We start from the raw sequence: 24,130 nt of genomic DNA, 5'->3' as shown, positions 1-24,130 counted from the left end.
GTCAGCATTTTTAACTCAAGCTTAAGAAGTTTTAACATTTGGTTCTTCGATGTAAAATACAAAATACGTGTCAAAATGTTAAATCTTTTTACGTGTCTTAAAAAAAGTGTCTGTGTGAATCAGTTCTCAGCCTAACGTGAGCTTTCTACTTTGCATTCACGCTTCCAAAAATCATAAAAGTGGTGTTTATCTGTGAAGATTATCTTGCTGAACAAAAAGCATCATAAACTTGTGTTTGCCAAAGAGCTTATGTTCTGCAATAATCCAAAATGCAATGGAGAAGAAGTCCCATTCGTTGTGGAGGGAACCAGTCGTTATAACCTCCCCGGTTGGCCTTCATCCCTGCAGCACTCCATCGCTCTCATCCGGCTCCAGAGAGCTTTTTACCGTGATGAGAAAATAGAGCGAGCATTATAAATAAACACGGGTCTCTCCGATGGACCCGCAGCTTCAGTGTCACAACACCTCCCACGCATTTTGTTTCCACCGACCAATCAGGCGGAGCCCTGAGTCTGACTGAGTGACACCTCGCTGCCGTCAGCCGCTCGGTGGCCAACATGGCAGGAGCGCTTTCATCTCTACGGGAAAGCATTTATGAAAGATAATCACACGGTTGAGAGCTACATGTGCAGAAAGTGAGAGGAATGAAATGAAGCGAGTCGACGCACGGCTGCTTTCTGTGAAATCTCGCATCTGTTCTTTTTCTGCAGCTCCATTATGTACACAATGCAAGGTTATGGATTCTGCTGTTGCTGCGTGAGACCCGTACATGAGCCATGAAAGGCCCGTACGTCGGCAAGGCCTCTTTATTGTTTCACACACGCAGCAGGATGCTCGCTGAAGTCGCGGCTTCTGCCGTTTCCAAGCAACTCACGAGCCAAACGTTTGAGTCCACGTATTTGCAGAAATGTTTTTCAGACGGAAACGTGTCAGCGACAGAAAAAGTGTTTGTAACTCTGCAGGCAACAGTAGAACCACATGTAGTGACTCCTTACATTAAAACTGAGCGTATAAGATGCATGTTTATGAACATAAACCTTTTCTAACTTTTTGTTTTTATGACCAAAATAAGCTGTAGCTTGGTTTTTCCACATTAAACAACATTAAAATCCTTATTAGTTAATAGTTTTACTCTAAATGGGCTGTATGCATTTTCCAACCTTCTTATTTTGCTTCCTAGGGTGACGATTATCAGGGTACTTACGACTTAAGCTTGGTTTAAACTCGCCCTTGCGAGGTGTGCACACCAGAAAATGACATCATCGCGGCTAAATTCACTTTAGAAACAGGAAGTTCTTAAACATGAGTCAATGTTTCTGCCATTCGATTCAGATTGTTTGCAGAATATTCAACCTTTCAACTTCTGTTTTATTTCAAATGTGTTTAGACTCCTTTCCTTTCCTTGTGTCAACTCGCTAAAGTAGTACATGAAGAGGAAATATGAGTTCATTACAATGCCTCCTCTGCATTGAGGAGTTGACTTCTTGATGCTTCACAGAATATTTAGTTTGTAGAATAAAATACTGCGATGAAAGGTTTTAGTCCGAAGGAACCTACTGTGGAAATGTTTGTGTGTGGGCTGTAACTCTATAATGTTATGAATAAGTCATGCAGACAGAAACTCTACACACACACACACACACACACACACACACACACACACACACACACACACACACACACACACACACACACACCTACACACACACACACACACACACACACACACACAGAAGAATTCCTATGAAAAATAACAATGATGCATACTTTTATCCTCACCCCTCTTTTATACACCTCTCTTTGTCACTCTCACACACACACACACACACACACACACACACACACACACACACACACACACAGGGTCCTCTTCACTGTCGGGGCCTAACGGTGTGATTGCCTAGATATTAATAAAACTGCTTTGAGTCAATCTGGAGATGAAGAAGGAGACGAGGAGGAACATTTTAGGGTAATGAGTGTATTTTCAAGATGTCACCTGAAGTGTGTAAAAACAGCAAGAACAGGAATTAAAACTAACTGATTTAAAGTGTTCATTCAGGTGAAACAGTGAGTGTGACAGGATATGACAAATAACACTATGGAGCTGCTGAATATCCAAATTCTTAACCAGCATCTTAAAATGTTGAACTGAATGGATTCAAATTACATTTGACCACCATTTGCATTGTGGGAGGTCAAGTTTCGCTACATGTCGAACACACTGCACCTTTACGTACACAGTGTTCTTCCATTGAAAGAAAACTATTACAGGGCGTGTTAGACATGTTAAAGTGCAAAGTTCCCCTTGTGAAAACAATCCCCTACAAAGAAATATATGAAATAAATATTTTTGGACATAAATTGTCCGTTCAATTTGAACAGCCGGTTAGCTTAGCTTAGCACAAATACTGGAAACAGGGGGAAACAGCTAGCATGACTGGTCCAGCACCTCTGACGTTAAATCATTAACACTCATGTCTTGTATATTTAGTCCGTACACAAGTTCTAGCTTCAGTCTTTATGCTAATTGGCTGCAGCCTCTTATGTAACAGACAAATATGAGAGTGGGCTCAAATAATAATATAATAATAATAATAATACATATAAGTACATTTTTCCAAAATTGACAAACAATTCTTTCAACAGAAAGGTAGAGCGAAAAGGTTTTGCAAATAGATCCTTAACTGTATCTCTGTGTGTGTGTGTGTGTGTGTGTGTGTGTGTGTGTGTGTGTGTGTGTGTGTGTGTGTGTGTGTGTGCGTGTGAGTGTGCTTATTTGTGTGTCTAGATTGATTGCTGGATCCAGGCAGCCAATCATCAGGAGAATAAAAGGAAGAATGCATATTTAAATGAGAGTTGGTCCATCAAGATAAAACTAATCTGCATGGCTAACCCTGCTACCCATTTAAAGTGTGTGTGTGTGTGTGTGTGTGTGTGTGTGTGTGTGTGTGTGTGTGTGTGTGTGTGTATGTGTGCATGTGTGCATGCACCTTCCTGTAGAAATATGATTCATTGCATCTGGAACCTGCACTGGGGTTGCCATAGTGACGCCCGTCACGCTGGCGGGTCCCCGTTGCGCACTCAAGCACACACACACACACACACACACACACACACACAGCCACTTGTACACACAAAGTGGTAATGAGAGACGGAGAGACTGGCAGCATGCCAGGACAATCTCCAAACACACACAGCCACACACACACACACACACACACACACACACACACACACACACACACACACACACACACACACACACACACACCCCTTCCCCCCATGCACTAGAACATTCTGAGCACACACACACTTTTGGGCTGCTGGGACTGGCATGGGGGTTGGGGCAGCATGTAAAGCGACAAGAGGAAATAAGTTGAATTCCCTTGAAGGAAAATGAGGAATATAAAAAGGAAAAACTATAATTCCATAATTTCTCTTCTTCAGCCCGTCAACTCGATTGAAAACTACCTTCAATGTCACTTTTTTTATTGCACTTAATTGACCTCTTTGCAGCAAAAACAGACAACAGGATCGTGGAGTTAGGATACAGGATCGTCAGATTGCTGTAATGGCTACTTGTCAGATATTTAAGTGAGCGTTTAATGTGATGAAATCCTTTACTGTCGGTTTGAGCTCTCAGTCATCTCATCCGTTTCCCCTCCCATCACATCATTCCCCTCTTTGTCATTCACACTTTGAACTGCAGTTGCACACACACACACTCTCTCCCTCGACAAGAGGTCTGCACGGCCTGTCCGGCCTCAACAAAAGGCCAGCAGTGGCTCCGTCCATGACAATGGCTCAGGTCGGCCTGCGGGCCACACGCTGCATCAAGGCCCAGCAGACACACTAAACTGGGCTATAAATGTGATATTTACTGTCTGGCACTGCCTCCTAACATTTGAAAGATCAAACCTGTATTAATCAAAGCTGTCTCTCTTATCTCAAAAAGGCCTTTTCTTCGTATGTGTCAATAAAAATGATGGACTAGATTTCAAACAAAACCTACAGCAATTAAAACTTCAGAAATTGAAGTGGTCAAAACTACAGCAATGAGCACATTGTATTTAGCTCCAAGCTCTATTTAGTTTGGACTACATTCCAGCAGCTGGTATATATTATGTACTTACAGAAACGTTTTTGCTTAAGGTTAAATATTTGAACATGACTAAGAGTCAACCGCCATGCTAACGCTAATGCTGATGTTTATAAGTTATGGACTTATTCACAGTGACTTCCTTCCTGCTTTGTGTACTGCCAGCTTGAAAGCCTTTCGCCATCTTGTTTTTTTAGCAACCAGAAGTGACAGAAGAGGGTGGAGCTAAGTACAGCTCAATGCTAAAAAATACCTTTTTAGGCGACCAAAATGTGACAGTTAACTTCCATGAAATAAAAACACACTCTGAAAGGGTTAAAGTTCAAAAACTAAAATACAAACAACTCCCAGACTGGACAACGCTGTGGTGGCAACCTGTCAATCACCTTGTAGACCCGCCCTAAAGCGTCTCCTGCTTTATGGTCTGTTTGACTCTAAATGACCATAATGTACTAAATGAGCATCATGCTGTATTGAAGAAGACTTGAAACTAGAGATTGAGACATAAACTAGTTTTTACAATGTTTACTGAGGGAACAAATCAAGAGAGAAGTAATTTTCTCATAGACTTCTATACAACCAGAGGAGTCGCCCCCTGGCGGTCAGGAGGTAGAATGCAACTTCAGCAGTAGCTTCACTATACAGAACCAAAGGTTTCCACCTGTGCTTACCATCTTTGTTTTGTTTATTAGCTTAGTTTGTATAAGATTTTCAAACGAGCTCTAAACAGAAAGTAGAGCTGAGGTTTATGGCATTATGCAGGTTGTTTGATCATAAACCAAAGTCAATTCAAAATGTGGACATTTTACTTAAAACTTTGACTTAAAAATATGCTTCAAAGTGAAGCTAAACATAGATTTAACATTTAACATAGATACCATTAATCATACTGTTCAACCCACTATTAAATACTACTTACTTTGAATGTGATTTAGTAATGAAAAGTCCTCTGATTAATTTAATCTAATCTAAGATAAGCGTGGCAGTTTGGAGACGCGCCTTTTTCTTTGGAGAAAAGGCTGATGCATTTAGTGTGCAACATGAAGTCACATTTTACAGCCATGAGGGTTAAGATCCTGCAAATCTCTTCCCGAATGAACAACAAACAAGACTTTTAGACGGACTGACCAACAGGGGCAGCAATGATTTGCTTTCACTGAATAAGACGGCTCACTGACACACATGATATATCTTGCATGGTCCAGTTTCTAGGTTTTGTACTGAGGTTAGCCATTAGGAAGAAACTGCATGTTTTCAACTGGCCATCAGGGGGCGACTCTTCTGGTTGTAAAAAGCAGTCTCTTTGTAAATTACACTTGATTTATTATCTCATTAAACATTGTAAACATGGGTTTATGGTCTCAATCTCTTCTTCAATACAGCATGATGTTCATGTAGTAAATCATGGTCCCATTGAGAGTACACTAGACCATAACACAGGGTATGCTTTAGGGCGGGGCTACCCTGTGAGTGACAGGTCTCTACTATGGCGTTGTCCAGTCTGGGAGTTGTCTGTGTTTTTTTCTTAGAAGTGTAACCCTTTCAAAGAGTGTTTTCAGTTCATGAAAGTTCATTGTTACCTTTCTGGTCGACTAAAAATATCTTATTTAGTGTTCGGTTGTATTTAGCTTCACCCTCGTAAGCGCCACTTCTGGTTTCCAAAAAACAAGATGGCGACGCCCAAATTGCAGAACTAAAGGCTCCACAGCGATATTCCACAAACCAATGGATGTCGTCCACTACGTCCACTTCTTAGATACTATTATATATTATATGCATCTGTGGAAGAGACGGGTTGTCAGTGTTACCAACTTAGCAACTTTCTCGCTAGATTTGGGGACATTTGGAGCAGCGGCTCGCTGCTTTCATGGAAAAAAGTTGGCACCATCGAGCTGTTTTTTTTTTTTTTTTTATCAAGTTTTCTTTTGCCGGTTTCTTCAATGTTACCTACCCAAGCTGTAAGCAGAAAGCCGTCTTTTCCCACCATTTCCTTCGCCAATCAGAAAGTCAATTTGTAAGTCAAAGTTGAACAAAGTGGAAACTCTTGCCCAAACAAAGGAACACTGTAGGTAAGTGAGCATGCTGTTACATTGATGGTGTGACCTGCCTTTGTATGTAGACGACTGAGCCAAAGGGACATTCTTCTTCTACCTCATCTTCCCTCCCCCTCATACGGGACACATGCACTCCACTGAGGGAACAATCAAAGGGTGCCAGCACTTTCATGGCCTGGTGTTGGCACACTGTGGGGCTGCAGAGTTTCCGCTCGTGACTCCATGTGTGTGAGTGACCGCGTCTGTGGGATTGGAGGTGTGTATCAATGTCGGTGTGTTTTGTTTCTCGACCCAGTGTCGCCTTCCTCTGTGCATGCAGAATAAGACCAGCCAATCACTGCAGTCTGTGACCACCGATCTGCATGAGTTCCTGTGGTAATAGAGGAAGCGAGCCCGGCGTTGGATCAGTGATATGAATGTAAATGAGGGTGAATTTAAATAGAGGGGTGCATTTAAATATGTTATACTGTCACCCAGCACACTTATCAAGACTATCTGCATATTCAAGGCCTTGTGATGGATTACAGTGACAGAAATGGGAAGATGGCCAATAGTACCTGTTTTTATTGAATAACCTGTAGTGTGTGTGTGTGTGTGTGTGTGTGTGTGTGAGCGCACAAAGTCTGCAAGGGCGAATGAAAGTCATCTGTATGTAAAAAAGAAATCACAAGCAAACCGGTTGATGGATTAGGCTGGCATTCTGCTTCTGTGTGCGTGTGTGTGTGTGTGTGTGTGTGTGCGTGAATGCACCGAGGGCTGACGAGAGGATGAATGTTCAGGTAATTGGTTGAGGAGCAGGTGTAATTTTAGCCACAACAAAGCCATTTGGAAGCTGAGGCATCGAGGAAGAGAAGAAAAAGAGACACCGGTAAAAGATAAAAGAAAGAGCTCTATACTGAAGACAGAAAATAGATCATTTTGGTAGATTTTTCTTGTCGTCAACAGGACGGGCAAAAAACTTAAACATAACACTTAAAAAGTCAGACTGCATTGTAATGGTTTACTGTGGAGGGGCGTCACTTTTAAGTCTTAGATGAGAATAAAGAGATGACAGGAAATCAAATAAGAGAGAGAGGCTTTTAAAAACGTGAGAATGTGGGTTCTTTATAGTGGATTCACTTTGTTTTTATTATCCACAAAGCAAATGCATTACTTTAAATCATATGTTTCACAGCAGTTCAACAATTCAAATTAACAATGGATGAATTTCATCTGTCAAGCTCAAAGGAAACACATTGATGTGAAAGAACACAGAAAGGAAAACAAATAGAGAAGAAGAAGAAGAGACAGACAGCTCATGAGTCAGTGTGTGTGAATGTGTGTGTGTGTGGGTGTGTGTGTGTGCCCGCTAGCTGCTAGTGTGTGTGTGTTTGTGATGATAGAAAGTGGGGGAGGAGGGAGCAGATAATGAGGTTTGAGAGGGAGAACATGAAAAATGAAGGGGTTGTGGCGATAAGTGTGGACTGAATGGGGGAGGCGGTTTGAAAGAGTGATGAATGATTTGAATCTGACTCAAGAAGAAGGAGAAGAAAGAGAAGAAGGAGGAGATGAAGGAGGAGAAGCCGAGCAGCGACACAGTGACACAAACGCAATCCTTACTTTTTTGTGTTTAAGGTTTTAGAGGCACAGTAGTGTGACTGAAGTAATGTCACTGAGAGGCGTAGAGGCGACGCGCAGGAGAAAAAACATGCACTTGTGCACACAGACACACACACACACACACACACACACACTGCAGCTTAGTAGTGTGCGTGTCTGTGCTCAGGACAAGCCTATTACTACTTGACATGCAAATCTCTTTTCTGACCCTCTTCTGTCCGTCTGTCTGACTGCCTCTCTCTCTCTCTCTCTCTCTCTCTCTCTCTCTCTCTCTGGCACTCTCAACTCCTTTCCCATAATCTCTCTCTCTCTCTCTCTCTCTCTCTCTCTCTCCTCACTAACTTTCTGTTCCCTTCTCCTGCCTGCTCACTCTCCCTTTTTCCTTCAGCGCTTTCACATTTCAGTCCAATTTTCAATGCTCCTTTCTCTCTCACAGTACAATACAATGGTCTTATCCATTTTTTTTTACACGCTCCCAAACACCTGCAGCTGCAACCGATCACTGTGACCTACGGGTGTATATATATGTGTGTGTGTGAGGGGGGGGGGTCCTGCAAGTCTATGTGTGTCTGTGGTTGAGCCCAACCCACAAAACAAGCAACATGCAGGATATATAAAACATCACATCCCAGTTTGTTCATGAATGTACACATACACGCGATTGCATAACTTTCCCACAGCCAGGTCAGTGTGCGTGCGCGTGCGTGCGTGTGTGTGTGCGCGTGTGTGTGTGAATGCTTTGACCTTGGCCTGCTCCGCCTGTCAAGGTGACTCCCTTGTCACAGACTAATACCAAAGACTTCGCCGCCCGGCTCTTCTCCTGCAGTAAAACCCATTCATGCGAACACTTAGCTGGGTTTCTAAATGTTAGATTCATTCATTTATTGTGACAAGAGGCCAAAAACACTCACGTTACCAGCAGGTATTGGTTTCTGGGCCATAAGATTTTTGAATCTTAAAACACTTTTGATGTCCCCACAGATGTAGAAATGCTCTACATGCTGTAAGTGCTGGTGACCTGACTCTAGCTGTCTGGCTCTATTCTGCACTCTTCCATTCTTCCCTGTCTTGCTTTGTTCAGGTTTTTTTACGCTGGCTTTCTCTGGACTTTTCTGTTTTGTTACGGTCTACCAGCTTAATAAAGCTTGTTTTCCTCAGTGTATCGTGACACATGAGAGACCAACACCCAGATCTTTTCTGGGGTGATTTACCTTTTGACCTCTTAAACTTGAAAGATTCAGAGTTCTTGAGATATTATGTTTAAAAGTCGCGTCTCTCTGCAACAGACAACCTTGTCTGAACACGTTGTTACTGACTGACAGGCGCGTGAGCTCTGGGCTCTGTTTGCACGTGTCAGAGTGCCACAAACTGTCTGCTCTCATGTCAGCGTGTCCTGTGGCGTCACATGCTTTCCTCACAAACCCCCGCCCCCTGTGGCGGGACTGTGGGATTTGTTTGTGAGGGATATTCCATGTTATTGATATGTGAACACGCTAAACATTGTACCTGCTTAACATCAGCCATGATGATTCACACAAACTGTACATCACATCAAAGAATGTGAGCGGGCTCAGATCCTGCAATTCAAATGGAACGGGAAATATTAAAATGCGATGAAGGACGTGCACGTCAACGTCCGCTATGATGTGCAATAATTACAAGTGGGAGCTCTGTGATACAAGTCTCAGAGACGGGCGGTTTCATTGCCTCTTTCAAGTTGTTTATCAATGTGCCGCACTTTGTAATTAGAACTTGACAGCTGCAAAGTAGGAACTTCAAACGAGTACACGGAGGCAGGAAGAATCCCAAATATCAGACAAACTAATTCAAAATCTCCCCATTTGGAGGCCAATTATATCTGTCCCAAACACATCATCGGTATCTAGGAAACCCAGATTTGAGAAGCTTTTGCTATGATCCCTCAGGGCTGAGAGGTGACCAAGTTGTTTGTATGCTCTATAAACTAATCTCCCTTTGATACCCGGTCACGTAAAAATCATTACTTGGCAGTAGATGAACTCTACCTCTCTCTCTCTCTCTCTCTCTCGCTCACTCACAGTCAAATACACACAGATAAGGGAGGTAATCTGTGCACAAGGATGGGGGTTGTTTTTGCCATTGGTGGGTCAATGGTCACTGCTTTGCACACACGTATTGCCGGTCTCTCCTGTAAGCAGCAGCAGCCTTTGTCTCGTTTGGTGAAACGTTGCAGTTGGCAGATTCCACACTGTGTTTGTTTCTCTGCTGTTTAGGCATCTCTCTCTCTCTCTCTCCTCTCTTGTCTCTGTCTGTCTCTTTAAAAACCAAAGCCATGCACGGATGGCTAAAACAAGGTTGTGAGAAAAGGTAGCGAGAAGCTGAAATTGTACTTTGAGATAATCTGCTAAAAGGAGCAGAATCTTCTTATTCTGAAACTTTAAAGGATACTAAAATAAATAATGGTAATAATACAAAATTATTTCACCTTACCATACTTTGTATTTTAGGCCATTGGTGACATCATCAGCTAATTTTGGTACTCACAGACGTTTTACTGAACAATTAATAGCAGAGGACAAATCACAGGGCACAAATGAAATTCAAAACAGTCATGAACCTAGAATACACACATTACATAACCGACAGCTGGCCATTTGAATGAATCGTTCTTCAATCTGAATGCATAAAATAAAGCCCAACTAAATATTAATAACGTCCCTCTTCTGCCATTTTATACACTTTTACTTTCTGTGTGTTCAAAACGTTTGTTTGCCGGTCAATAACCTGGATATGACAATTATGTACTGTGTTTTACTGTTATTGTTTTTGAAATTGTGAAGCATGGCACACATTTTCTTAATAACATTACAAGGAAATTCTCAAGTTAGATTTCTCCAACAATTAATTACTTAAAGGTGAGTATTCCAGTATTTTCTGAGACAATATTGTTCAATTTGACAACTTTTAGGCCAACAAAATAATACATTTAACAGACTTCCTGACAGCGCGCAGAAATAGCTTTTAGATATTCGCGTAAATAAATAAAATGTATGGAATATATCTCTAAATAATTAAAAGCAATCTACTTTAAAACATATATATTTTTGGGGGTGTTTGTGGTTTGTGGTGAGGGGAAACATTTATCTTTCTTTTAATTGGTTATGACCTTTCTATAGAACATTATGTGCTAATCTGTGCAGTCAAAAATATATAAATAATGCGGGTATTTTCTGGTTATTATATTTATTGCTCAACCCTAGCATGTGGAGATTACTTATTTTAAAATCTCTATGGAATATGTTAAATAAGAAATAACACCATCAAATAAGTCTGAATATTTATGGCGTTAGCTCCGATGCATTATTAAATTTGTATATATCAATAATGGGGGATGCTTTCTGGTTATCATATGTATTGCTCAACCATAGCATGTGGAGATTAACTTGAATATATATATATATATATGTATATAAAATATGTTAAATTAAGAATAATAACATACAATAATTCTTAATATTTAGTAGTTATATGAAAGAATAGAAATAATTCTCGTGGGTTTACTCATTTCAAATAGACTGAACTTCTTCACACACTTTTAATTCTTCTCTCCAAAACATTTCGTTCGGGCTGTGTTTGGTTTCTCTCAGTCAGAGGAAGTGGTGAGTGTGTTTCCTGCACCCTCCCCTGCCCTCCTCGCCTCCTCTCCTCCCTCCTTCTCCAGAAACAGTCAGAGCTGTCGTGAATGCAGAGAGAGAGAGAGGAGGGGAAAGCTGAAGCTCAAGCGAAAGAAGGTTTAGCCAGAAGCGAGTTAAGAAAATGGCGACCATGCAGGACAACCGCTTCCCCTCGTAGATGCTGCAAACGCGTTGAAATTCTTTTAAGCCTTACAGCCGGCTTTCCTTTCCACTCGGTTGCACTTTATACTTCAATGAGGTGAGGCCCGTTTACGATGTTTCCTCGACCGGAGGGCTCGGTTTTCTTTGTGGAGAGAGAGAGAGCTGAATGTGCGCAGGGAGGCAGACAAGTTTAGCCGCCGCTGAGCTTCGGGTGCATGTTGGTTTGCAAACCTAAAGGATAACACGCATCGACCGACAAAGAGTGAGTCGTGTGTGTCTGCAGACGACCGGTTATTTAAAGGAGTTTGTGACGAGTAACCGGTTTGTATTTGGTCGGTTTAACCGTGTACGACGCTAACTAGTTAGTAAGAGCGTCGCTTAAGGTGCGCAGATATCTGTAAAAAATAGATATTTACGTGCTTCGCACTGTGTTGTTGTTCAGGTGGAATTGTTGGTCGCTAAACTATAATTGTGTGTGTGTGTGTGGTTAAACGGGTATCTGCGTTTATTTAAAATGCCGTCATCGCTAGTTTTAACCCGAGTGAGTTAGCTTCAAGCTAGCAGCCGTGCTACAATTATTTTTGTTAGACGACGCAGGTTAGTGAGAGCGGCCGTTTTGGTTTTAAATGTCCTCACATGTTTAAACAATGCGAGTCGATGGGTGCGTTTTAATGCAAGTTACATTTTAATGTTAAAATTGTGAAGCTGCATAGTTTAGTATTTTGGCTGGAGTATGTAACGCCCTCTATCGGCGGAGATGTGGAGGGAGGCTGGTTAACGTAACTCTAGACCTGCGCGCGCGGCTGCGTTTACAGTCGCATTCACGCAACTTTTTTTATATACATCGAGCCGACGTCGCTGCAGAAGAGGTAACATCGCACATTAATTGAACTGCATAGACTAAGTAGGAGCCGCGTTCAGGTTCACGTTAGTCTCGGCTGCGCTGGACAGAGAGGAGAAACACACACACACACCACCGGGCTAGAGAGAAGCCATGTTGGTTAAGCTGCAAGTCAGGAGACAGCTGAGATAATGGCCGATCAGGACCCGAGCTGTAACTCTGACCTGCACGTACACTCGCTCTCCGTGTCGTTATCTGTCATTCTCAGGCACACACACACACAAACACACATGCACGATTTTCTGTTCACCTTGCGCAGCCTGAATTTGGGACACTCGGATCATGCAAATGTCCTGTTATGCAGTTCAACCTGCCTTTCCTCATCGACTAGTTAAATACTTTTCACTCCTATTGTTTGCCAGTGTAGGCTTGGCATCGCATATATTTATGTGGGTGAGGTGCATGTCTTCTGACCCGTGCACCATCTATAATTAATGTTTGGCACAGTAATGTAGTCCTGTTTACCATTTTAGGTTTAGCGTCTGTCTGTGACCTGCTCACGTGTTTGTTTTATTTTACAAGGTGGTGTTTATCACAGTAAACCAATAAAACTGTACCAGTCACATGCAGGGTATCTTTGTATGTGTTTTATTGGCGTTTGTTTATGTGAATCTGACCTTTCATAACTCGGAGATTAACCCTCATATCGCTTCCTGGTCTTTTCAGAGATTTGGAATCGAAAGCTGTTGCCACCAAAGAAGCCGAAGCATCGAAACAGGTGAGTGTCTCACAGTAATAAATCAGAACACATGCTCTTAAAAATGAGCGTGCATGTGAATATGTGTCACCGTTCTGGCCACTTCTCTTTAGATGATAGCATGACCTGTGTGTGTGTGTGTGTGTGTGTGGTGGGCTGCCAAAGAGATGTGTGTGGGACGGGCGGCTGCTGCTTATGCAAGCACATGCAGTTCCGTTTGAATTGAATTGGAGGGTCTGGGTTGGTCTAGGCCGCATTGTGCTGAGTAAGCTTTGCTGTTTTAAAATTGCTAAATGAGAAGCCAGGGTCCTGATGTTTTGTGTGTGGAGAGGTGTTTGTGCAGCTCATTGTGTCCATACAGTTGCAGGCGCACAATAGAGCCGTGGGCCACAGCTAGTCCTTCCACCGGCTCCACGAGTTTAGTCTGTTTATAGATCCAAATCTGTTCATGAATCATGCTCAGTTTCCTGAATTGATTTTGATTTGTTTGTGCGAGGTAGTCGGTGCGTCAACCCGCCTCCGACCATCGCATGTCTCTTGTTTTTAAAACAAGCGATTTAAAACACGACCACTGACTTGTTATTAATGCAGATTCAGTCCGGTTTCTGTGATGTCATATGTTTTTGACGGGTTTCATGGTTTTAAAATATTATTTAGCGAATGGCTTTTTTACGTTTTTTTTAATATGCCGGTTTGTTTAGAATTGGTTACTACGTCCACTTGACGATGTTTCACATTTTCCATCTGTGCGTATGTGGGCGTGAATGCTGCTGCTGAAGTAAAGCAGGAGGAAACTATATTAATACCCTTTGTTGTATGGTAACGCTATTATCTTTTGTCTCAACATTCCATGTTTCATTTGCAGTTTTATTGCTTTCCCACAATGAAATGATTTGTCGTGTGGGAATAATGTTTTATTTAAGAAAAGAAACATAGTACACAATCAACTTAATCTAATCCTTTTATAGGAGCCTAAATTATGTTTCTCCCGGTTTAACAAAACATTCTGAAATGTTTATCAAATAGCAGGTATTTCCTATTACATACACTCAGATAGAAACTCTGGCCATGTGGTATTTATTTTGTATTAAACAAAGTGTTTCTTTAGATCACTTCGGTTTCAGTTCATAGCTTTTGAAAGTGTTTTTTCTTCCTTTCACGATGAAAGAAGTCGTCCTGACCTTAATTAAGTTTACAAAGAGCATTTGGTGAATGTTTCTTTAAAAAGCAAACCACGGTGTCCTAAAGTTGGTAAATTTATAGCATTTGTGGCACCGGTGGGGATTTCATCCTTCGGGGCAAATGCTGATCGAGGGTTCTCCTCTGAATCCTTTTAGTCATGCAGAGCTCAACTGTAAGTCTCTAGACACCGACTCACTCAGACACCCACAGAACCAGTTTATTGCTCGTGGGTTGTGGCATTTGTAGTCATAACAAAATGTAAATAACAATGTAATTTGTTGCGACTAGTGTTATTTCCTGGATTTTTGTTGTTGTTGTACTGCAACAGTCTGGCTCAGCTTCACTTTCACTTGCTTTGCTTCACTCTCCAAATGACTGTTAGCCAACCATGTTTTCATCCTTGTCAAAATAACATCTAGAATTTTCACAACGGGTTTATGCCGAGTTAAAGCCGTTGCGATTTGCACTTGTATAAAATGTCTCCATGCTGACACGGCCAACTCAAGTTCATCGTGTTTGGAATTTAATACAGCAGTGCTATAAATTCCTTCCGTGTTGCAACACGGCTTCATTGGTTGGGGGGATCAGGTAGTTGACCGTTGCCCCCTCGGAGCAGTAAAGCCACACCTGCAGATGGTCATGAGACTGGAGAGACGAGCGACGAGCGAGGAGCTGAAGTGCAGCGTTTGGTGCTTTAGACTCGCATACAATCAACACAACGGCAATGTTAGTTGAGCAGGGTGGAAGGGCAACAGTGTTTTGAATCAAATTAGTGAAGCTAACATTGTGAGCTGTTGGAAACAAATCTTTGACCCCAATTGTTTGTTTTTTTAAAGTATTAAAACATTTCAATCTATTATTATTGGGTCTTTATTTCTATCCGCCATGCAGTCGCAGGTTGCTTGATGTCACCAACTGCAGAAAGGGCACAAAATACTTTCCCCCCACATTGCTGACCCTAATTTGGCAAAGCAGCGTATAACCATTTATGTACTCAATTGTTAACTGCCCACTTATGGTTAAATATATTAAATTAACTGTAAACCATTAACCACAAATTAAACTAGACTAAACCGTTTCTTTCTCAGAAACCTTGTGGTAGGAAACACTTTCAACCACAACTTACCCCCACCCTCCTCTGCTAGCAGCAAAATTGTGCTTTTTTCCCAGCTGTAAAAATCCCATTGGCTTTCCTAAAGTTACCATGATTTGAGATGGAAGCGGCCACATTTTGACTGCGCTGTTGAAACGAAGGTGGCAATGTCGCGCCTCTCAGCGTCGGCTTCCTCATGCCTTCGCTGTCGGGCTGTTTGTGATGAGGAGACACTCTTTGTCATTCGCTAATTGAGTGATGGCTTCCCTGAACCGAGCCCCGCCAGTGTTCAGCCTCTCTGAGAACATGCTAATGCAAAGTGATGCAAATGATCTAGTGTTATACATGCAAATTAGCCACGCGACTACCCTCCAGCTTTTGTTCTCCGGGGACAGACCAACTCTTGTGAGTGTTTTTGTGGATGCTCGTGTCTGTCTGTTTGTGTTTGGGTGCATGTCTGGTGTGGCTGCAAATGCAATCAATACTCAGTCTTTTATAAATTTTAAAAAGCCCCGCTAGCTTCACTGCATGACTCACTTCTGGGAGTGAGGAAGGAAGAAAAGAAGAAGAAAAAAACACTCCCACAGGGTCTTTCAGTATGCAGTCGTCTAAAAAACCTCAGATTTCTTATCTCTACCTCCTCAGAAACCCAAATATAGTTTGATTATTTTTAAAGTCTTTCAGCTTTATTTGACAGCCAGCAGAAAAGGGTTCACACACAAAAAAGGCAAGTGGGTGGCAGAGAAATCTGCTGCACTGTGAATCCCACAGATGAGAAGTAGCTTTTAAACTTCCCCGACTGTAGCAGACAGAAATTCACTTTGTTTACCAGGACAACCTCACAACCCAACGTGTTTAAAAACTACCTTACACGTGTCTCAATGGCCAAACTAAATGTGTATCTACTCTACTAATTGGCCTCTATTGTGCTCCAGAGTCGTACATAATGTCTCTGGTGACCTTTTATATCTATTTTCCGCATCTTTCATCTCGTCTGCTGCTCTTGATCCTTCTCGGCTCAACCTCGTCTCAAGATGGGGAAAACAAAACAAAGTATGCGCTTAATAGTGGAATCGGCTTTCCACACTGTTATTTTATTCCCTTTTAAAGACCATATTTTGAGATAAGCTATTTTTGGAATGCAATTTATTTTCATATGTTTCGTATGTAAAGGTGAAAATGGCGTGTTTTGTGTTTCGTAGATAATGAGATAAAATGTCGAGCAGTATACTGCAGTTCAGAGCAGCAACTAACAATTATTTGTATTATTGATTAAAATGTGCCATTAGTCTTCTCCATTGATTGATTAAATGCTTTCCCAACGCGACACATTCTAATTGCATTTTTTCAGCACCCAAAATAATCAAATTCAGATCACACAACGCAGAGAAAGCTCACATTTTATGGGCTGGTACCAGCAAGTGTTTGGTGCTTTTGCTTAAAGTGTTTTACACGTTAAACTTATTGAAGAATATGTTTTTCGTAAGTGTTTGTAGCCGTTCAGACGAATAAGGAAAGACAATTATATCACTCCCCTGATTTACCGCAATGGTTCATAAACACATTCACTAAAGAAAGCACATGGTTAGCACCTGAACTCATCGTCTCTTAGGTGACCTAGATCGTCCTTACTGACGGAAGAAGCAGGTTTAGCCTGTATGATGACTGCATGTTGTCATATGCTTCTCTTTTGGTGGTTAAGGAAAGTGCTTACAGGAGAAAGTTTTAGTTAAAGTTTCACAATTCTGCTCATTGTTCGCTGTTTAAATGCAGGATAGGTGGAGTCACAGGCTCGGTACCACCTGTGACCGGAAAAGGAAAAAACAAACTATAAAACATGCAATTGCAAGTTAGTTGTCTCCTCTTCTTCTTTTCTTCTTTCCCTCCCCCTGTTCTGAGGGCCTTGTTCTTCTTTTGCTTTCGATGACTCATGGTGTGTGTCCCCCCTCCCTCCGTCAGCTGTAGCTGTCGGGGGATGGGTAATTGTCGGTCCATTCATAAACAGATGCCGTGTGTGCTCTCCAGGAGGGCCCCCACCATGCTCTGCTGTTGTTGAACCCAGAACCATCTGCTGAAGCACTTGGTGGTTGAGAAGGGGGAGAAGTGTGGGAACACAGAGGAGGAGGAGGGAGACTGAAGGTGGCAGCAAAAAAAGAGCGAAGGTGCAACTGGATCTACAGTTTGATTATAACAAATTAGGAAAATCGCGTCAAACAGTAACACAGACGACTTACCTATTAGTGAGATAGACTTCAGCTGCAACCGTAGTTCCACATAGACTTCTTAAACTTGCATCATGTATTAAAGATTTTCAGTTATCTTTTATAAAGAGGCTACAACCTCAGCTCTGATGCTCACCGCCGCTTAACGCTGTTTGTAAGATTTATAGCTTTTTAGTTTTTTACTGGGACAAAGCATTTTGATCAACTTCACTGTAGATGTACCAGTGTTATGTTTGTTTATATCAAACTGATGCTAATTAAGTGTGTGTGTGTTTATGTGTATATACTGAAGAACGGAAGTCTTAGTAACAGATTTTTTTAGTATCTTGGTTAATTAATGCAGTAAACGTTATCAACATATTAAACATTGAATTCTTAAAGCAGTTTTGCCCATTCCACAATTTATGAGCTTTGTCAAATTGTCAAACGCAACTGTTAAATGCACCGTTATATTATTACACTTTATGGTGCAGCTATGGTTTCTGTCCGAGTGTGAGCATCTCTGTACGTCTGTCTGTTTATAGCTAAAGTGCTGTGTTGTAATCCCATTATGGGATTAGATGGTGGCCTGCAGCTTTCTCCTGGAGGCTAAATGGCACACCAACTGCGACCAGTGCGGCTAAACTTGACACTTGCAGAGGGAGAATAGGTCAAATAGGAAGAGGGATATCAGTCAAAAGTTGTGGTTTAAGTACACCATTGAAAACGGATATCTGGTTTCCCGTTATCAGGCCCTGGTGTAATAGTCGTGAGATATGAAAAAGCACAACATGCTCAAAGCACAGTACCATAGCTGCAATTAGTTTGTAAAATATTTTTCATTTCAGTCAGTTAATGGTTTGATCTATAAAGCGTCAGACAATCATGACAAATTCCCCGAGCCCGAGCTGACAACTTGAAGTTATCGACGCACTTTATCGTGCCGCATAAAACACACAAGGCAGTAGCGATTACAGCGACGGTAATGGCATTTCCTCCTGTTGTTCACAGGGAACACACCCATAGAGGGAAGAACAGTGGATGGAAGAGAGAGAGAGACGGAGATTGTGACGAGGACGGAGGATAAGAAGATACAGGACTGGTCAAAAGGTGAGAGTAATATCTTCTGTCTTGTCTGTGAGATAGTTGTGTTGTGTGAAGGTTGATAAAATGTAATTGCATTGCTCAGCGCTGGCTCTAACTGTTTTGTATTGATTTGCCATTGAATGTGTTGTTGTCCTCTGTGAGTCTTTGTGATTTATCGACGTCCGCCACTTCTAGGACACCCAACTTCCGCTCACCTTACCCACAACTATTCCTCTAAACATGAGCGATGTGTCGCTCAGGTCCGGTTCTCGCCGTACTCAATAAGCCCCCCTTTTCCAAACGCCAAATGCAATTCTGCACAGTGAGCAAGGAAGGGATTAATACTGCATTTCTGCAGAATTATACTCCAGGGAGTGAAAAAAAATAGTTTCGCAACCATCAGTGCTGCTGTTAAGACACGATTCTGGCAACGCATGATAGAAACGGCTGCAAAGCATGATCAACACCCAGAGGACATGAGAAAATACACAAGCTGCTTGGCTCAAGACATCAACTCCTATTATTTTCTAAACTACTTGTCCATTTCAGCTATGAAGTCATGAGTTTCCAACCTCTTTTCTTTTTAGTCCTTGCATGGATCTTCGTTCCGTCGGTTTGTCTGTCCCCTGCAGTGCAGTGCACTTTACTCCATGAGCTTGCTGGTGTGCTCTGCCATGTGACGTAGTAGTGTTTTCCATTTGAATCGCCGCTGCAGTTTCCACTGAGTCCTGTTTGTACGAGGCCTACTACTGTTACAGCTGAACCCAATGTCATGGCTAGCGCAGGCAGGAAGTCTGATAGCATCTATCTCTGACCTTGAGCGTGTCTTTACGTTTCAGTTGTCGTCTTTGTGGTTTTGTTTTCACTCCTTCTCCGCCGTCGTCCTGCTGTGTCTATAGTCTCACCCTCTGTGTTTTTTATTGTTGGATTTGTCCGTCCCAGTACAAAACGGAGAGAGTAGTTCAGAGTTTACGTCTTCGTTGTACCAAACTGTGAGCTGACACAGACATTTATCGCCATGGAAGCTCCCTATCCCCAGATAATGGCTGCACAATAACAAGTAATCATTGTGCCGCTGAAAGACTCGGGTGTCTATACATAACAGTGTCTCCCCATCGCTGGAGTCTAAATGCTGACGTTGTCCGCAGCTCTTTAGCATGCACCAGTTGGATTATCTTTGGTCTTGAATCCATCAAGAATTTGACATACGCCTTCTTCTGTTGACAAATGAGTGGGTTTAGTGGCTTGAAAATTATTCTCCGCAATTTGTGATTTCATTTTGAAGAATTGTTCAAGCAGAAATGTCAAAATTATCTGATTTTTCCAGCCTGTGTTATGATAGTGAATTGAATATTATTGGAAACAATCAACACTCCTATTGACTATAGAGTACACAAAGGCATGACTGGGGGCCAACCTGGGTGTGGGTGGACGGTACACTGACTAATGGACAAACCCACTAATGAGTCATTTGCAAACGCCCAAAGCTTCGAGCTTTTGGCACACACTGCCGGTCGTTTGAGTCCGGTCCTTGTGGGTGCCCCTGCAATCTGGAACCGTGTGACGAAGTGCGCTTATCTGCTCCTGCACACACTCGCTCTGCACATGCAATCTCATGTACTGCATACTGTTTTGTAAGAGGTGCAGTCATGCACATTTGGCTTCATTTAAAATTGTTTACATTTTCTGGTGTTGTCCGATCCTGCTCCGAAGCTGCAGACTGCTTGCTGTTGATTAATGGGAGTTTTTGTGCATGTTTTAGATAAACACTGGCATGTGACTCTGGCGCTGATGTCATCTTGCTCGGACAAGCCCAGAGGAATTGGGAGTGTTTAGGAATGTTGCCATAACAACAGGGTCTTCCCGAACCAGATCTCTCTTTCTGTTTAGTTGAGCCCGGAGAATAGAGTTGTAATGGGTTGCCCCAACAAGGATGAATTTAGACTTGAGTTTTAAACACAATATATAATACTGTATATTTACAGTATATACAGCCAAACGGCTGCAATGCAAGCCCTCAAAATTCAACTCTTAGTCTCTTATAAGGGTGCAGGAGTGCTGTGAGTACACTAATGCACTTGCTGCACTTCAAGTAATATGAAATACATTTTATACCAGTACGAACTGTGTAGCCAATCCCAGTAATGACCTCTGTACCCGGCTGCTCTTTGCACCTCTTAAAGCGCCCACTCGTCTTTCGTTCTACACGTTGCAGTTTGTTGCTTAGGTACTGGTGTCTTTTACTGGCATGCTAATGGTTTTAAAGAATATGTCAACTTTTGGCAACACTTCATCGCGCTTCAAATAGATTTCTTAGTTGCATAGCAACAGCAGGACTAAAAACAATGTTCAGTTGACAGTCACTGCATATAAAAAAAAAATGTAATTGGTCGAACAGCTCAAAGCTTGTAAAATGCTTTGTTTGTCCTTTTTGTTGTGTGGCTGTGTGATGAGTCCAGTAATGAGTTGGTATCACTTTCTAAACATCAAATAATCATCTAAAACTAAATATTATCGAGCAAATCAACATTATTTATTTATCTCCAAATGTCCACACAAATGTACCTGTTTATTTATTACAGGTTCTGTCTTTGTGAGTGTCATCAGCCTTTCATGATGTACCTTGGTTTAGATCCACCTCTGTTCTACTCCCACACTCCAGGTTAGATTATGCAACAGAAGTTAAACAAAACACATTTTTTGGTTAATCCTTTAACATTTCTAGGGATTCAGCACGTTGGCCGCTTTGCCTCTCTGCTTCTTGCTGTTAAACCGAGTCCATGTTATGTTGCTTTCATGTACTGCTGACTTTAGGAAGTTGACCTTTATGCTTTTATACATGTTGGAAGCTGCAGCTGCATTCCTCTCGCATCAACCTCTGTGACAGCCTCTTTTTCTTCTTTGTCCCTCCTTTCCCACATTCCACTTCTCTCGCTGTCTTCTTGCTTCTCCTCCTTACCTTCACATCTTGTGGGTTTTCTTCTCCCCCTCATCGGTTCTCTTTCTCTCTCTCCCCCTCCGCGGCACTCTGGGTTTGTGTGTTGTCCTTATATTCCCTCTATCGCCCGCCCTCCCTCCCTCTCATCCCTCTCCGCCTGTAAGATGATAGCAGCAGTCGAGCTGCTGCCAACTCCAGGGGCCCTAATGAAAGCTGCCTTCAGATGGGGGAACAGGGAAAGGGGAACAAACTGTACTCTGTGCTGAGCGGCGGCAAAGAACACGCTTGTGCTCACTGGGGTTGAGGAGTTAAACATTTCACATTCAATACAACAAAAATGGCGTTGCGTGTTGTCGGGGGTAAAGGTTTATTTACTGTCATTCTACAACATGGGGTTGCACAACAAAATGCAAGCTAGCTAAACAAATAAACAGGCCTTCTAATAAAAAATAAAAAACGGATAGTTTTCAGTTACGTACAACATTAGATTCAAGATGTTTTACTGTCATATGCACAGATAACAGAGTTATTCTATACAATGAAATGCTTATTTTGCTGGGGCCTCCTAACACACAGAATTAGAATAAACTTGAGGTAAAAAATAAATAAAAATAAGGCACAAAATATAGAAGATATAACAGTATTGCACAAAAAAAGAATATATAATAAATATTTATATATATATATATATAACTAATATAATAATTATTATTTACTGTATGTAGACATCTATTAAAAGTGATACATTTCCATCACAATATAATATGGTTTGTTTTATCTAAACTAATCCATAATTTTAACATTACGGTACATTATGTTTTCAATCACATATATAAAATGACCACATGCTCACTGAGAAGATGGAACCAGCAGACTGCCTTTTAAGGGGAGGTGTTTTTTCCCTTGGAATCCTCTTTGAATCCGATGCTTTGGGGTGGACAAAGGTCTTTCCATGGAAGAAGGTTGAGTCAAGATCCATGTAAGTAAACAACTCGGTTTGCAGGAAAGCGCCTCCCCCTTTTAGTGCCTGTGGCTGCCGGAGGGAACGGGCCGATGCTCTACTTTTATGCTCTGTTTGCTTGGTCTTACAAGTATAACACTTATGAGCTACTTCCTCTTGGATCGTATTTTGGAATAATGATGATATCATTGTCTGTTTTCTGATCGGTTCCAGAAATGACGTCTGGCAGACGTTTATGCTTAGATGCGGGCAGTGTGCCCAGGTTCAGCTGGTGAGCTGTGAGTTAATGAAGGTGGAGTTTGGCCTCTGTTCAGTATGTCGGGTTTGTAATGTCGGTTGTTGGCTTGTGTGTCTGCAAGAAACATTTTCCTTCGCATGAAGTGCAGTCGTAGGATTATTTTTGTTCTTACTACGGTAAACAGTTGTACCACATGCATGCGTCACTGCATCGGCAAACTTGCTCATTGTCCACACATGGGTTTGTTTGCGCTCTTATCATATTGGCGAGTGAACAGAGGGGTTGCTATTTGAACTGACGGTTTATAAATAGACCTGTGTACTGCTGCAGCAGGCGGAGAGAGCTAACACTCTTGCCTAACCTGCAGCAGGAAAAGGTCACACACACACTACACACACACACACTTCTTGCTGTCAAATGCACGGGTCCACTTTTACTGAAGGATGTGTTTGTGTCCTCAGTTTTGTGGTTCGGTCCTCTTCCCCTTATAGTTTTTACCAATCTCTTATGGTCTGTGTCCCCTTACTTTCTCTGCGTTGGGATGAGAGGTTTTGCTTGTCATGGTGTCCCAGGCCAGTGCTGCCAGCTTTAAGCTTGTTGTATAACCCTAATCTATTCTAGCCCATACACATGCAGCCTTCAACAAGAAAAGGTGTGCTTGGTGGTCACTCCTCCTTCCTATTACCTTTCTGACTACCCTAGCAGACTTGCATACTTGTCTCACATTCCAGTTCAGAGACCCCGGTCCTGGCCCGACAAAGTCTGCATGTTTTCAGCCCGATCCCGGCCCTGCAAATCGAAACGAATCACATTAAGCGCTCTCCGTTGCACACAAAACGCGCTACTAAGACGCATGTAATGTTGCACGTAAATAAAATGTGTATATGTATACTATAATCAATGTAACCATTTCATACAGTGGCCTTTTGTGTGCTCTGCGGCACTGCAGCGTATATGTGGCCACAATGGAAGAAAGGAGGGGGAGTTAAATGAGTCAGTCCGACCCGAGCCCGCTCTGTATAAAATACACAATGGCCACCGGTCCGAATCGATTCCTCGTGCCTTGCAGACCTCTACTCAATGTACCAGAGAGATGTGAATAATTAGTCATCAACAGGACAGTGGAGAAAGGATAAGGCTGCATTTCTTTTCTCAAAAATGCCACTAATATATCTCCCTCAAATCATTGTATTGGCACAGTGGAAGTGGCTGCCCCTGGCAACTGTAACCGCAATTACTTTTGGCGATTAATGAGCGCAGAACAGT

The 24,130-nt window shown here is 42.1% G+C and overlaps 1 protein-coding gene across 1 annotated transcript in view; it reads left to right on the top strand.

Moving 5' to 3' along the window:
- LOC306749579 (uncharacterized protein) overlaps nt 1-8,759 on the top strand; it is a gene marked incomplete at both ends in the record, with an annotated part of 33,546 nt that extends 24,787 nt beyond the window's left edge. The window contains one exon of the mRNA XM_079232891.1: nt 8,734-8,759. Coding sequence (XP_079089017.1) covers nt 8,734-8,759 — 26 coding nt within the window. The remainder of the gene's footprint in view (nt 1-8,733) is intronic.
- Nucleotides 8,760-24,130: the final 15,371 nt, after the last annotated feature.

The sequence above is a fragment of the Taurulus bubalis genome (genome assembly GCF_910589615.1).
Source record: "Taurulus bubalis genome assembly, chromosome: 17".
In the NCBI taxonomy this organism is placed as follows: Eukaryota; Metazoa; Chordata; class Actinopteri; order Perciformes; family Cottidae; genus Taurulus; species Taurulus bubalis.
This window is presented reverse-complemented; position numbering and strand designations above follow the sequence as displayed.